The sequence below is a fragment of the Antedon bifida genome, chromosome 1, assembly GCF_963402885.1.
Source record: "Antedon bifida chromosome 1, ecAntBifi1.1, whole genome shotgun sequence".
Classification (NCBI taxonomy): Eukaryota; Metazoa; Echinodermata; class Crinoidea; order Comatulida; family Antedonidae; genus Antedon; species Antedon bifida.
In genome coordinates, this window is record NC_136226.1 from 29,326,597 (window position 1) to 29,341,723 (window position 15,127).

At 34.4% G+C, this 15,127-nt stretch overlaps 2 protein-coding genes across 3 annotated transcripts; one reads left to right on the plus strand and one right to left on the minus strand.

The window, feature by feature from the left end:
- Positions 1-367: 367 nt before the first annotated feature.
- On the minus strand, positions 368-10,308 carry LOC144848236 (integrator complex subunit 10-like). Of its 2 annotated transcripts, XM_078704954.1 has the most exons (17): positions 10,165-10,308; positions 9,858-9,925; positions 9,536-9,639; positions 9,194-9,250; positions 8,878-8,960; positions 8,504-8,585; positions 7,601-7,931; positions 7,050-7,207; positions 6,421-6,533; positions 5,768-5,924; positions 5,330-5,412; positions 5,055-5,135; positions 4,450-4,509; positions 3,668-3,853; positions 2,005-2,173; positions 1,298-1,382; positions 368-834 (listed from the first exon to the last, which is right to left on the minus strand). In XM_078704954.1, exons 1-17 carry the CDS (start codon positions 10,300-10,302, stop codon positions 678-680), a joined length of 2,112 nt encoding a protein of 703 aa, XP_078561080.1. In that variant the 5' UTR covers positions 10,303-10,308; the 3' UTR covers positions 368-677. The 2 variants fall into 2 exon arrangements, with proteins under 2 accessions (XP_078561080.1, XP_078561087.1); XM_078704961.1 differs by lacking the exons at positions 8,504-8,585; positions 8,878-8,960 and having other exon boundaries at positions 370-834.
- A 126-nt stretch (positions 10,309-10,434) lies between these two features.
- On the plus strand, positions 10,435-14,663 carry LOC144855641 (uncharacterized). Its single transcript, XM_078713587.1, has 6 exons — positions 10,435-10,753; positions 11,123-11,254; positions 11,597-11,750; positions 12,161-12,298; positions 12,619-13,204; positions 13,301-14,663. The coding sequence occupies exons 1-6, from the start codon at positions 10,495-10,497 to the stop codon at positions 14,171-14,173; spliced, it is 2,142 nt and encodes a 713-aa protein (XP_078569713.1). The 5' UTR covers positions 10,435-10,494; the 3' UTR covers positions 14,174-14,663.
- The last annotated feature ends 464 nt before the right edge of the window (positions 14,664-15,127 follow it).

Consider the following 15,127-nt stretch of genomic DNA (forward strand, 5'->3'; position numbering starts at 1 on the left):
AGTGAAGCAGTATTACAGGGCTAATATGACTAAAAATACCCCAGTAACAAGCCAAAACAATATTTAGTACTGAAGCTTAGATTTTATGGTTATGAAGAATCATGGAAACACTCATAAAACAAACCATCACTTTGTATAAAATCTATTATTTAATATTTTCGAAAAAAAAATGATTGATCATTGTTTCATTTCAATCTAAACAAGCATTTAGAAGACCTGTAGTTGCTATACTTTCTGTATAACAATCATGGCGCATGAAAAACGGCAGCCTGACGAAAGCGTTTATATATGGTAGTGCTTTACTTTTAAAAGTACTCTTTTGAAAACTGCATTTATACACTGTATGTACTAAGTGGAATAGTATTAAACAAACTACAATTAATAGTGTTAGTTATTGTTTTATCCAGTAATTTTTATTTTGCCTGAAATTAATATATAAAAACAATAATACAGTGTGTCTGTATTCATTTACGTTATTTACAAAAATATATCAGAAAAAGCTACAAGGAGCGTTACCTGCACTGGTATCACAGCTCCTATCGTGGTTGAGTGTAGCATCGCTTGTAGATAGTGGGAAATACTGTAGTCTTGTGATCCAAGTAATAAACAATTTACAGTTTTTGGTATATGACATATCCTGCAGGCTTTTTGTAATCTTATCCTCAATGTTGTAGTAATCACATGAGATGTTCAAGAAGTGTGTCACGCTCACAAACTAGAAACTGCTTCAAGAGAAACTCAACGTTCTCTTCACATCGTTTGACTTGATTCTCCAATGCAATTCGAAAGTCCTCTTTCCCACCTTTCACAACACCCCTTGTAACTACTTTTTGCCTAAATGATAAAATAGAGGAAAAACCTTACTTCAGAATTCACTTCTTAGATTAACTTTCATGACTGTAACCAAATGCAAACACTGTGAGGGCGTGTGGCGCAGTGTGTTGGACGTTGGATTGCTGATCGTGAGATCGTGGTTCGAATTCAACTCTCATCGCATTGCTTGTAACTTAGGCAAGACCCTTTACTTACATTTGCCTCTATCCACCCAGGTGTATGAAATGGGTACCGGGTTAGATCAAGACACAACTTTGCACCGATTACTAGCTGCATTATGGGATATAATTTATTTGATCCCAAAAATGACCAGCGCATTGATAGTTTGGTTTAGTTATTATATATATAAGAATGAACTATTATTATAAATAGAATAGAGTACACATTAAAGTACAGTATAGTGTACACATCTTTTAAACATTTTAATAAATTAATTTCACAAAACAAAAATCCAAAAGTTAACCTTTGTGCTGGAGGTAAAAGATCAATCTCAATTTGACCTGCTTCTTCTGTTGCCAGGAATGCAAACTCTTCAAGAATATCAATGTCTGATATAAAGTCAAGGAATTGTAGCTCATATCCAGAACATTTAAAGTGGGTGGAATTCCCAATCCATGTGTGCAGAATAAAAATGGGCTGGCCTTTGTAGTTCAAGTGTAAAGAGCACTCCCACCCATAAATAAAAACAGCTTTAATTAAGGCCAATTTACACAGACAAGCGGTAACGGTAAGTGGAAAACGTGTAGATTGTCCCACGTAGAATATATGTATATCTATCCTGAGCGGAAACCACCTGTCCGTTCCACATTGTGTGTAAATGGTCATAAGGAATAACATAGATTCTATGTTTTTATTACCGTTACTGTTCGTCTGTGTAAATTGGCCTTTAATGGCATTTAAATTAGGCAGTATATGATAAATACAATATAATATATCACAGAAATTGCCCTTCTTGTTTTGCCAGCACATAACATTGCATGTCAATATCCACAAATCAACAGAAATTATTGTAATGTATTCATAAATTGTAGAACCTCCTATAGAGGCACCTTGCATTACTAAAAAAAGTGTCCCCATAATAAAAGTGTTCGCTGAAAGGGGTTGGCCATAGTGCCCCCTTGCTCATTTTACAAGAGAGTGGACAGGTTCTATATAAATTGTAAAGGATACTGATTATAAACTTAAAAAATAAGCTGTAGATGAATGTTCCTTGTTTGCGAATTTTTTTAATTGCATCAGAAAACAGTGACTCTTCCTTCGGCCAATTATATTGCATTAACACTATCATGTGACCCAGTGCTTTGTCATCTTTTGTACTGTGATGGTGAAATGACTTTTTCTAGATAAAACAAAACTTTGTATTAGTAAATAGTATACAAATTCATTTGGAAAAACTCCCGACTACAACACAGTACATAAAAAAGGGGGGAAATTTTAATATTAATATGTAACAAACAAAATTATGTTTGTATGTATATGCAGTAGATGTATATCAAAGAACTTATAACACAAGAATCTCCTGTTCTTCAATTTGCATTCAAAACACAGTATCGGAAGTACAGGGTTAAAAGGTCAAACTGGGCGACGCCATTTCACAGCATGGAGCAGCGCCCCCTCCAAATTAGGAAGTCAACTCCTCAGTCAATTACTCTATCCTCCCTAGAGTATTAGCAGATCCCCTCTATGATTTTGACTTTCTAATTTGATGCGGGCGCTCTACTCCATGGCTCACAATGGCGCCACCCATTAGCTCTATTCTATCCCACAATGCCTATCGAAATTGTTACGCGCTTTGGACGAACAGGAGATTCTTGTGTTATAAGTTCTTTGATGTATATGTATGAAAAATTATGAATAAATGGACCAAATCTATGATGGCAAGGAATAATTATAAAGAAAAGTATATTTTATCTAAACTCATATATTTAAAGATGTATTGTCCCCCAAAATCATGAAAAATAAAGATTTTTAAATCGGACTTTGAATAGGTCATTTTGCAGTTTTAATGAAGTTGTTCACTTCCATAAGAAAAAAAACGGGGGAAAACATTATTTCACCTATAAAAAGACAAAATAAACAGTTAAATTACCCAAAAACTCATTGTCTTCCAGACAATTTGACCATTTTTTGCTTTAAATTACATTTTTCTCAGGTAAATAAATTTTTTTCAGACCCAATTTTTTGTGAGAGTGAATAACTATTATGTGACATTAAAATAACATATTCAACAAAAAAATTTAAAAAAATTTTTAGGGGGACAATATATCTTTAAGTAAGATATAAAACATATTCCAAGCAAAACACACTGTTTATTGTCAGTGTACTTAATTTATGATGTCAATTATACTTACATACTTCAAGTTGATTACTTTTGAATTACGAATTTGAATATATAATAAATTTATGCTTCATCATATTAATTAAGATGTTTTTGAGAAAAGGGAGGATATTTTATATTCCTCCTCTGAGTTTATATCCTCTCTACCCGAACAAGATAGTGACTTTTATAAGTATGATTTTAATGACTGTTTATAGTCTTTTATTACCATGTTTTATCTATATACTTTAATTAACATCTTCTTTAAAATTGTAAATGAAAGCAAATATGGTTTTGTATTGAAATCAATCATCTTATTGTGTAAATATGCCTGTATTTTAACTACTTTTAACACTGTAAGATTATTAGTAATATATACACTCGAAAGGAAACAATATGCATACAAATATTTAATTTTCACAAATGTACATATATATATACACATATAAAACAGAGAATTATAATGGGACAAACCCACACAAGACAAAAAAAAGATGTTTTAAGAATTACACTAACCTTGTAGCATTGAAGTAATAAATGAATGCAGTAAGGTAGGAGTTCCCTGCCAGTGACTGGTAGGAGCAACAGCATTCGTGTGTACTTGCTTGTGTGAGACGGCTTCTCCGGTTGAACTGCCTTGGACACAGAAGTCTCAGAAGATGGCATCAGGCTCACTGCATCTAATGTCATCTCACATGCACTCTAGTTTAGATTTTAAAAAAAAGAAATACTGATTAGGAAAAGTAAAAGAGAATTTTAAAGATAAAATTAATCAATTGTCACATTTTTTAAACCAAATATTAATAACAGAAAATTGTGTCACTTCAAATCAGTAAACAGTATGTACATATAATTTAAAAATTACGATGAATATATAGAAAATGTATAAGTAATCTAATAACCTTGCAATACTGTTACAATTTTAATGGGGGTTTTTTTATATGCCTTTCTGTATGTTTACATTTTATGTGTAGTTTTGCTGTGAATTTGTCTATTTTTGATCCATCTTTTTTAACGTTTCAATCTTGTAATACAATATTTTCAAACTTTTGTCTGCTTTTTGTAAACTCTTTATACCTGAATAAATAAATAAATAAATAAAAATAAGTAAATAATATGCTTTGGAAGTCTAGTGAAGACACTAGAAATATTATCGTATAGAGATAAAGAAGGGATTTAAACACAGGATCATGGCATTGGTAAGCAAGCACACCAACCACCAAGCTACATTGACACGAATGTGTTATAGCTCTGTTTAGGGTCCTGGAACCTAGAAAGTTCCAATTATAACAACTTACCGAGAACTGAGACAATCGAAAATGACAAGCAGCCATTTGGAGCAGGATTTTGAGTTTATCCTAAACATTTTGGATAAGAAAAATTGAATTATTATAAATAATAACAGATTTTGCCATGCAAACAATTAGCATATTCAATTGAGTAACCTTTGTGCTCAACTGAAAGTATTGTTTTCTTTGAATGGCAAATGATTAATTAACACACACTTGTTTTTTGAGTAGAATATTTACTTAACGTTTAATCACTCTGAAATCCAAAAGAAATTCTTTGAGTTGGTAGTATTGCATTTTGAAAAAGCTCTGTTTACACTATTAAACTTTATGCGACAACCAAATTTGATGTGCCCATATATAGACATGATGATGTCATATCACTACCATATTTGGGTATATCACTACCATATTTGGGCACATCACACTTTTTTTGTCAAACTAGTTTGATAGTGTAGACAGAGCTTTAAAAAGCGAATATTTTTTGCTTTATAGTGTTGAAAACCTTTTTAACAAATTCCAAATACTGAGAGATCATATTGTAATTTTACTGCAAAATTATTTTGCATTATGTGTACAACGTAAAATTGCGATGTTCACGCAAATCTGTTTACCTTGGCAACTTCTGCTAGAGGCATACTTGACATCTGTTTGTGTTTTTCTTGTAACATTCTTAGGGCTTGAGCAAAATCTCCCTGTAATAAAACATAACAATTGGGTTTAAGGAAGCAGAATCACAACAGAATATTTTACTTGTAAAATAACCAAAAAGTCACATGTAATGTGCCCATATTTGGACACAGTGATGTCATATCACTGCCATATTTGGGCATATCACTACCACATTTGGGCACATCAAACTAGTTTGATAGTGTAGACAGAGTTTTACCTTAAAAATCATCATGTCAGTCTGAAAGGATGTTAACCACTGCCATGTGTCAGCCTTCCAACGGTGCAACAGCCAGTTCAAATCTGAAATCAAGGATAAATAAAATAAATGATAATAATTATCAGTAAAGTGGTAAAGCAAATACAATTTACAGGATGAATGACTAAAGCTCTGTCCACACTATCAAACTTTATGTGACAACATTTGATGTGCCCATATATGGCATGATGATGTCATATCATTACCATATTTAGGCATATCACTACCATATTTGGGCACATCACACATTTTGTCAAACTAGTTTTAAAGTGTAGACAGGTTCTACTGTATAACTATAATGCACTGTACTTTCTGAGATGATTTCATTTGTTTAAATGTCTTCACAGTAACTGTGTAATTAGTTTTATACAAACAATCAGGAGTATAACTCTGACTAACCTTTTTCAAAATATTCATTTGCGTATAACAGTTTCCAGCAGTCAATGCCAGTCTCAAAGTTTTCAATCAGTTCTGGAGTGATGCCATATGATTTGTTAACCTTTAGATTGGCTGGAATACTGGACAGGCCTGGATCATCTGAACTATCCGAGTCCAGCTGTGAATAAAATTGTTATAATCTATCAACTTGTATAGACAACACCTTTATGGGGGTGTCCCCTGAATTGGATTTGATTGTAGTGTTAAGGGTCTTTCACATCTGTTCCGGAACGATTCCGGCCCGGTGCCTGCAAATCAAATCAAACATCAATGCTTCGTTTTTACAGCACTCCATTCGGCTATGCATGTACCTGCATGAAAACGACGCATTGACATTTTCCGGCGATATCAGTTTCAGTATATATCTTTATTCATCCCTCATGGGGCAATTAACAAAAGAAGGAGAGGGATTACATCATCTTACAATAAAAAGTACAAATTACAACATCATGGTCATCATGATGATGGATCCATGCCATAAGAGGTGTGAAAGACCCTTTAATATTGTCCTTTGTTTCATGGGAAATGTGTCAAAGAAAGGGTTACTCATGATGGAGTAACAGCCATTTCAATTTATACATGCAGATTTATAAGCATAAATGATTTGTACTCACAGGTATATCATTCTCATCCAGTCTAAGTTTCTTATGTTTATGTTTCTTAGATTTTAATTTAGCATTCAAGTCTTCTAGGAGTAGCAGAGACGTTGAATGGCCTATGTTAGTACCTGTACAAAAAGGCATAAACAATAGCTTTATTGTTGGAGCGGTCAAATCATGTGCATATCAAGCAAACAAGGTGAGTGGCCTAGTGGTTAAGACCGTGGAACCGTCAATTACATAGCCATAACATCGGCAGGGGTTCGAGGCTCACTGGTTCTGGTGGTAGCATGAGTCTTCTCAGATAAGGACTATAGGGTACACACCTGGCTCATGTGCACTTTAAAGAACCTAGTACATCTTTTGAGATGAGTAGGGGGTTACCCCAGTGTACTAGTACACACACAACCACTATCACAAACTCATCATATATATACACTGGGCCCTTTCGAGGAACAGTCTTTGACTAAAGAGGCTACCCAGTATAAAGAATAGATAACAAATAAAAGCGAGTTGAACCACTGTGTAAGTGTTACCAACAAAATGTCTCCACACAATTAACATATATTGCACTTGTCCTCTTAATTTGAGTATTCCAAAGAATTGTTCCTGAATTATTTTCAGTTTATGGTGCTAATACTTACTAGCAAAAGCCTCTGAATCTACTGTACTTGCATATGTAAAGGCTGTCTTGAGAAAGAGTAAGACAGTGGAATAAAAGATAGATTTACTGACTGCAGGTGCATCAGAAGGCTGTTGGCGATGGCACTCGGAGAGATGTTGGAATCTTGACGACACGCTTCTGTGAAAAAAAATAAATAAATAAAACTGTTGAAAACACCACATTTTGAAGAAGAGCGATTCAATTCAATTTATTCCCGGATTTTAAATAACAATAACACATACATCACAAATGCTAGACCCGGGGCAATCGCTTTCGATGGGACGTACCAGCCTGATTCGGGCTGGGTGAGGCGGGCCATAATATAATTTTTCTACTAGCAGAAAATACACAAGGAATTGCAAGTCTATTCAATGGACACCCTATTAACAGGTACCTTCCAGTGAAACAAACAGGAGGCAATACATTTTGAACACTACGGCGAGTGACATTAAGAGGGACATTAGGGGACACTTTGTTAGGTTCGAAATAGTGTTTTTAATGCATTATATTGTTCAAGTTCAATCAACTCACCCAGTCATTTTTGGAATAACATGCAGATTCCATCCACACTTCTCAGCTATTTTAATAATCAACTCATGCATTTTCTCCCAACTATCGCTAGCCCCCTCTTTTGGTGGCCCATCAAAACCTGGTCTTGAATAACATGGACTCTTCATAGGAGAGGAGGCGTTGTGAGTAGGACTTGTAAGGACCGGCGTTGTGGCTAGCTGTTCGTGTTTCCGAGGGGGCTGGGTTATATAACTGAGGTAGTAAGCCATTGATTTCTGCAACCATTTAGCATAAAACTTGATGGGAACTTCAATCTGTTTGTTTGCTATTACAAGTGGTAAGACTTCACATACTAAAAATAGAAAAAAACTCAATAAATCATAAATAAAAATAAAAGTGTATCACATGGTATAAACGTAGATCTCGAGTACACCAGCATTGAAGTCAAAGACGGTCATATGTCTTCAGAAGAAGACGGCTACAAGAATAGTAACAGTAATGTTTATTCCATAAATTTACTCTTAACTACTCACTACCTGGTACCGAGGTAGTGCCTGGTACCGAGGTATTGCCTGGGATTGAGGTAGTGCCTGGGACTGAGTTAGTGCCTGGTACCGAGTGAGTGCCTGGTAACGAGGTAGTGCCTGATACTTAGGTAGTTCCTGGTACTGAGGTAGTGCCTGGTAACGAGGTAGTGTCTGGTACCGAGGTAGTGCCTGGTACTGAATTAGTGCCTGGTACTGAGTACCGAGGTAGTGCCTGGGACTGAGGCAGTGCCTGGTACTGAGGTAGTGCCTGGTACTGAGGTAGTGCCTGGTACTGAGGCAGTGACTGGTACCGAGGTAGCGCCTGGTACTGAGGCAGTGCCTGGTACTGAGGCCTTTGGCCACTGCAGATAATAGTTTTGAATGATGAAATCCTTACCCAGTAGACTACGATATGGATTCAGATCAGCTTTCTCACCTTCTGCTTTTTCACAATCAATTAAACTTTCAGCAAGACTTACCTACCAAAAACAAAAATCACATTATTCTTATAAACTTAAAAAACATCAATTAACTAAAAAAAGCACTTGTATCATCACAAATTTCTGCAAAACGCAAACTCATAAACACATTTAGAGACTGTTTTACATAACAAGATATTCTGATAAAGCGAAGAGCGACACTTTTTCGCCACAAATGACATTTGTTGTGGCAGGTTTTTATTGATCCACTGGCTTATAAGAAATAAATATCTAAGGCAATGTAAAAAAAAAAAAGATTATTATGGGTTACACAGCATATAAATTGACTTACACCATATAGTGGAATTGAATCAGGAAAATTCTTCATCAAAAGTAGTTTACATCTTGATTTTTCTATCATATTTTTGGTATGCTCTGTAAAACAAAACAATCATCATAAATTGTTAGTTTTTAAAATTCACAATTGCCTATCTAAAGCTCTGTCTACACTATCAAACTAGTTTGACAAAAAATGTGATGTGCTCAAATATGGACATGATGATGTCATATCACTACCATATTTGGGCATACCACTACCATATTTGGGCACATCACTACCATATTTGGGCACATCAATACCATATTTAATTAAAATATAAACCTCTTACCTGATGTCTTTTGTAAAATGTCATACTTTGCTTTTGGCGGAAAGGAATCAAACATATCTAAATAAAAAGAAAATGTACATATTTAAGATGAACTTTATTATTAGACAAAGTGAAATCTATCCTCATAATACATTACTCCATCAACCTCCAGTAAAAAATGATCATATTATACTTTTTTATAGAGAAATATATTACAGTATTGTTCTGTGTTAATGGAATATGTAGTCTTCACAACAAAACATATGGCTTTATATTGATCAAATGGTGGTCACACACATTTCTCTTTTTTCATTAACCATTTTTTGTACAGAATTTTATCAATTGAGTTCTTCATGAGCATACCTCTTAGAATAACAATAGAAGGATCTTGACTTTCAGATTGTAAAGCTACTATTAATGCCTGAAGTTCATCTTGTAGTACAGGCTCATCAAAAAAGTGCTGAAACCTTTAAATTAAAAAAAAAAGAAAATTAGAGTTACAAAATCAATCAATTTAATAATAATATATCTACGTATTTAAAGGCCTTTCTTACTCATATAATTAATATCAAAACAGGATATAACTTTTAATCAGGATACAAACTAAGCCTAATTCAACTGGGATAATTAATCATAAAAAAAAAAATAGTAGGCCTAGAGGGTAGGCGAGGCCGGCAGTACTTACATATCAAGTAAGATTGCAGCACCTTCTGCTGTTTTTCTTGCAGATTTCTCAATTCTGTATGCTTCAAACTTATTTATAAACATAAGAAAAGAAAACAGAACAAAAAATTAAATTATCATTGAGAATGTGTCATAAAAACGACCTTGGCCTAGGCTGAGCCAAGCTGACAGAGTCATCACTGACACATGTCACACTCAGCGGGAGAAGAACGCTTTTGATGTGGTTGTGAACAAGCACAAGAAGAGTGACTGACTGGTTGTTGGTAGCCTACCATAGAAAAGTCTCTAATATACGATATTTGATATACCTGAATCCTAAAATTTCTCGGATAAAGTGATCTTGCCGTTATTAATAATGATTTAGATGCAAACAAATCAGTTCTGAGGCATTTTTGTGCCTTTTCTACCATCCATTCTGGCCCACTAAGACTTTGCGAGACATCCATGGGGGCTGCCATTTTGTTTTTCTTCATCCGAAAAAAAGAGGGCGTGCTTAAAAAAAAACTTTGTAGGCGTGTCGTACAAGAATTTGCCTTTTCTTTTAACTTATTTAAATATTTGTTTTTTCCGGTGGAGACCATGTGATCTTTAGTGCTCTTACTTTACGAAAGAGAGGTGTACTGTATTAATTTAGAAACATGGCGAACAAATTCGAAAAAATACGTGTAATCGGTAGCGGCAGTTTCGGTCAAGCTTGGCTTGTCTGCTCAAAGCAAAGTAAAAGAAAATATGTTGTAAAAGAAATGCAAGTAAGTAATATGACAGAAAAAGAAAGGAACCAAGCATTGAACGAAGTATCAATTCTTGCCAGGTTAAAACATAAACACGTTATTAGGTATCGGCAGGCTTTTGTTAACAATGGAATGCTGTGCATTGCAATGGAATATGCTGACGGGGGTAAGTATGTGCACCTATTATATTAACGGATATTTAGTTTACAAATTTAATAAATGCATCAAATATAATAATATGAGGTTTTCAAGTGCATGCATTAAAATGTTTGTATTTTAATAGGATTTGAATAAATATTAATATACTGAAATAAAAAAAAAGATAGGCCTACAGTTGAACCCTTATTAAAGGGACACCTTCAGGACCAATAAAGGGAGGGGGTCTTTGGAAAGGTATTGGCCGTGGTGTTCAAACATATTGCATGCCTTCGTTCATTTCACGAGAAAATATCACCTTAACAAGGGTGTTCTTTGAATATTGAAATCAGTCTCCCCGAATTCATGTATTAATGAGTACTTAACTTAATTAAAACAGGTGATATGGGCGTTATCATTAAAAGGAAAATTGAAACGAAGACTTTAATTCCGGAACATCGTATCACAGATTGGTTTGTCCAGATTTGCTTGGCTCTGGAATACATCCACGCCTTGAACATTCTTCATCGAGGTATAATATAAACTTTACAATTAAATTTCTTCTAAAGCTCTGTCTACAAACTTTATGTGACAACAAAAAATGTGCCCATATTTGGACATGATGATGTCATATCACTACCATGTGGGTATCACTACCATATTTGGGCACATTTGTAGACAGAGCTTAAGAGACTTAGATGCTTTTAGCCTTTACCTTCTCCTTTGTTCATTTTCCAAAGATGTAGGCTACTATTCCACGTGCAAACTAGTTTGATAGTGTAACGACAGAGCTTAACATAAGGTTCAATTGAACTAAAATAATATTAATTAGCTTTATTAATTATCTTTATTAATTATCTACGTTTTTTTTCAGATTTAAAACCACAGAATATATTTGTAACCTCTGATGACCTCGTAAAAGTTGGTGATTTTGGTATCGCGCGCATTTTGAGAAACGCAGACGAACATGCAAATACAGCAATTGGAACACCATACTACCTATCACCTGAAATATGCTGTAGAAAATCGTAATTTCCATTAGTTATTTTACATTTTAATTTAATTCATGTCACTATTATGTTCAATTTCTCGGCATGTTTAACGTTCCGTGCATACGATTTTACTGTGGCGGAAAAAAGCTCCACACATGAGCTCTACGTACACATGGCAAATTAAACACGTTTAAAACCAACACGTTTAAAACCAACAAGTTTAAAACCAACAAGTTTAAAACCAACAAGTTTAAAACCTAAACGTGTCTTTATATTGCTCCAAATGTTTAACAACCAACACGTCACTGATGTGTAGAGACTAACCATGTTTATATCATGTGACATTTCAGTACTGTATTTCTCTTTTAGAAAGCACATTACTGTTTTAAAAGAAAGAAATTAACGTTTAAAAATCTGCCATATTAAATTGAATGTTCTATTTTTAGATACAATCAGAAGAGTGATATGTGGGCTGCTGGTTGCATTCTTTATGAATTGTCTACACTGAGGCATCCATTTGACGCTACAGATTTCTCATCGCTAGTCGTCAAGATTTTATCGGCAAAATTCAAACCTCTCAGTCGGTTAGCAAACTTATTCCAGTCTCTAAGGCTCTGTCTACACACTATCAAACTTGTTTGACAAAAAAAGTGTGATGTGCCCAAATATGGTACTGATATGACATCATTTTGTCAATATATGGGCACATCACATTTGTTTTGTCATAAAGTTTGATAGTGTAGACAGAGCTTAAGCTTCCTAAAATTTCTTTATCTTTTTAACTCTTTATCACTAGCTGCTCTTTCTTTTTTTTAACATCTTTGTTTACTAAAACATCATCTCTTTACTAAAACATCATCTCTTTCATCGGTCTCTTTAATTTATCCCATTTTTTTTTCTCCAGTGTGTACGGGCCGTTTTTGCACGATCTTATATCCGTTCTGCTGAGTGTCAATCCAAATGGTAGACCGTCTGCCGAACAAATCCTTCGAACTCCCGCCATTCAACGGTATCTTGCAAAGAAGAGCGATGGCAACATAACTTCAGCGCGTAATCGTCCGTCTGAAGCTGTAGGTGTTGTTGTTGATACATTGCAAAGAGGCCAAAAGCATTTTGTTTCCAAAGAATCTCCAGAAAACCAGATAGAAGTAGCCAAAACGCTGTCAACTTCACAGAAACGTAAAAGTTCCGGTCATTCAAAATTAAAGGGTTCCCAAGACACCGCTCATCCTCAAGTGGATGTTTACAATAATAACCATCTTCCTAATGTAGTGCACAAAGAAGTCGTCGGGCGGAATGCATCGTGCGGTAACACAACCAACAAACCATCGCGTACTCTTGAAAACATGAATTCCTCTTCAGACAACGAAATAAAAACACCAAAAATGAGAAAATATTCCGTAAACAGAACAGGGATTCATTTAGGAGTGAGCAGAGGTACAAGATGTGATGATAGAAGAATGCTCACACCTACACTATATTTAAATAAGGTAATTTATGACGTTGAATAACGTGTGCACGTTTGTGTCGTCACGGTTTTTGTTGACTTGTCATCATTTTTATTTCTAACATAACTTATTTTTCAGGATGACGTAGTATATCAGGAATCGCCATCCGTTGTCGTCGTCAACAGGTTTATATCACCAGAGGTCAATAAATGTTCTTCCTGTTCGAAAACTTCACTGGAGAAGTGTAAACGAAGAATTGAGCGTCAAACAAAGAGTTCGATATCTGACCAGTACTCGACACCAACTAGAGAATTGAATGCTATGAACCGTAAACCGGCAAGTCTAAAGAAAAGTTTGATAGTGGCAAATGCAAGGAGTCGCTCATCTTCAGGTTCGAATTTTAGAAAAGCTGCTACGAGGAAATCTGGTATTAAACACACTTCAGAAACGTCAGACCGAAACTGTTATTCTACTAGTTCACTACGTTGTACTGGTGAAGCAGAAGAATGCTTAGATCACAATGGTGAACTGACGTTATCTGATCTACTGTCAGATGAAGAGTTCGTCGAAGTAGAATCGGAGGGTGACGTTTACAGTTTAGACTTGTCATCAGGATCCAAGACGCGCGCAGCAAGTAGACTTATGCATTGCGACAGACAAAACGACAACTATGAGAATATTGAAAACACTATGATACACGATGAAAATGATCGAATTACCGACATAAATGTTAACAACATCAAAGGATACACGGTTGAGCAGATGTACTTTTGGGCGCGTAAATTAACGCACTGTGAGCGCGTAGATGCCAGTAAGCTTGAAATGCTGAGGCGGTTTCTTGAGGATCGTGTTCCGTTAATAAAGTTAAAGGCTATTCGTTGTATACTCAAACAAGGGGACCTACAAGATGATGATTCCTTGATGTTGGTTATCAAAGAGGTCCTTGGAAATCATATTAATGTACTTCCGTTGGTATTAGAACTGCATTTCATGGAATCAACGATTGGGTAATATTTATACAGATACAGAAACGAGCAGTTTGGTAGTACCGTACTGACGCGGGTATAAGCCCATACTCGGGTATAAGCCCACCCCCACAGTTGACGTGATTTCATGTTCAAGTGAGTGGCATTATACCCGCGCGTCAGTACCTTAGTTATAATTCATTCCTACACAATTTTAGGTTTTCAGTATTGTACAATAACTTGAGGCAATTAATATTATTATTTATATTTTTAGGTATAAGTGTACAATAATTAATATATCAAATTATAATTGTATTATATTTGTTATTTTATTTGGAATTTATATATAAATCAAATTATTATAAATATCACAATTTTATATATTTCTAATTAAAATCGTGTAACCGTGTTAGTTATTTTATGAAAAGCTTTGTGTATTTTCTCTATATATAGAAAAAAAATTATATTTGTATTTTGGGTTTTATTCTTATTTAAAGTTTATATTTAATGTGTACAAATAAATGATATATTTAAAATCTTGTTTAGTAAGTTATTTTAGTTTAAAGTCGTATTGTCCCCCAAAAACATGAAAAATGAAGATTAATAAAAAAAATTCGCAGTACGTTTTAATAACGTTAATTACTTCCATAGAAAAAAAAAATGTTTTCACTTATAAAAAGACAAAAATCCATTGACTTCCAGCCAATTTGACTATATAACTATTATGGTATATTAAAATGGCATAATCAACAAAAATATTTTGAAAAAAATTATTTTTTTAGGGGGAAATTATATCTTTAATATTTGAATTCGTAAATATCAACAAAAGTCATTGCAGAATAATTACATTAAATACTCAAAATTCATACCAGATTATTCATTCATTCTTACATTAAGGAATGTGAATAAAAACACACAATCCATTCCATCTTCAATAGACTGCTAAGCCTACACAATTACTACAAATCTAATATAGGTTGATTGTATAAATTAATAAAAA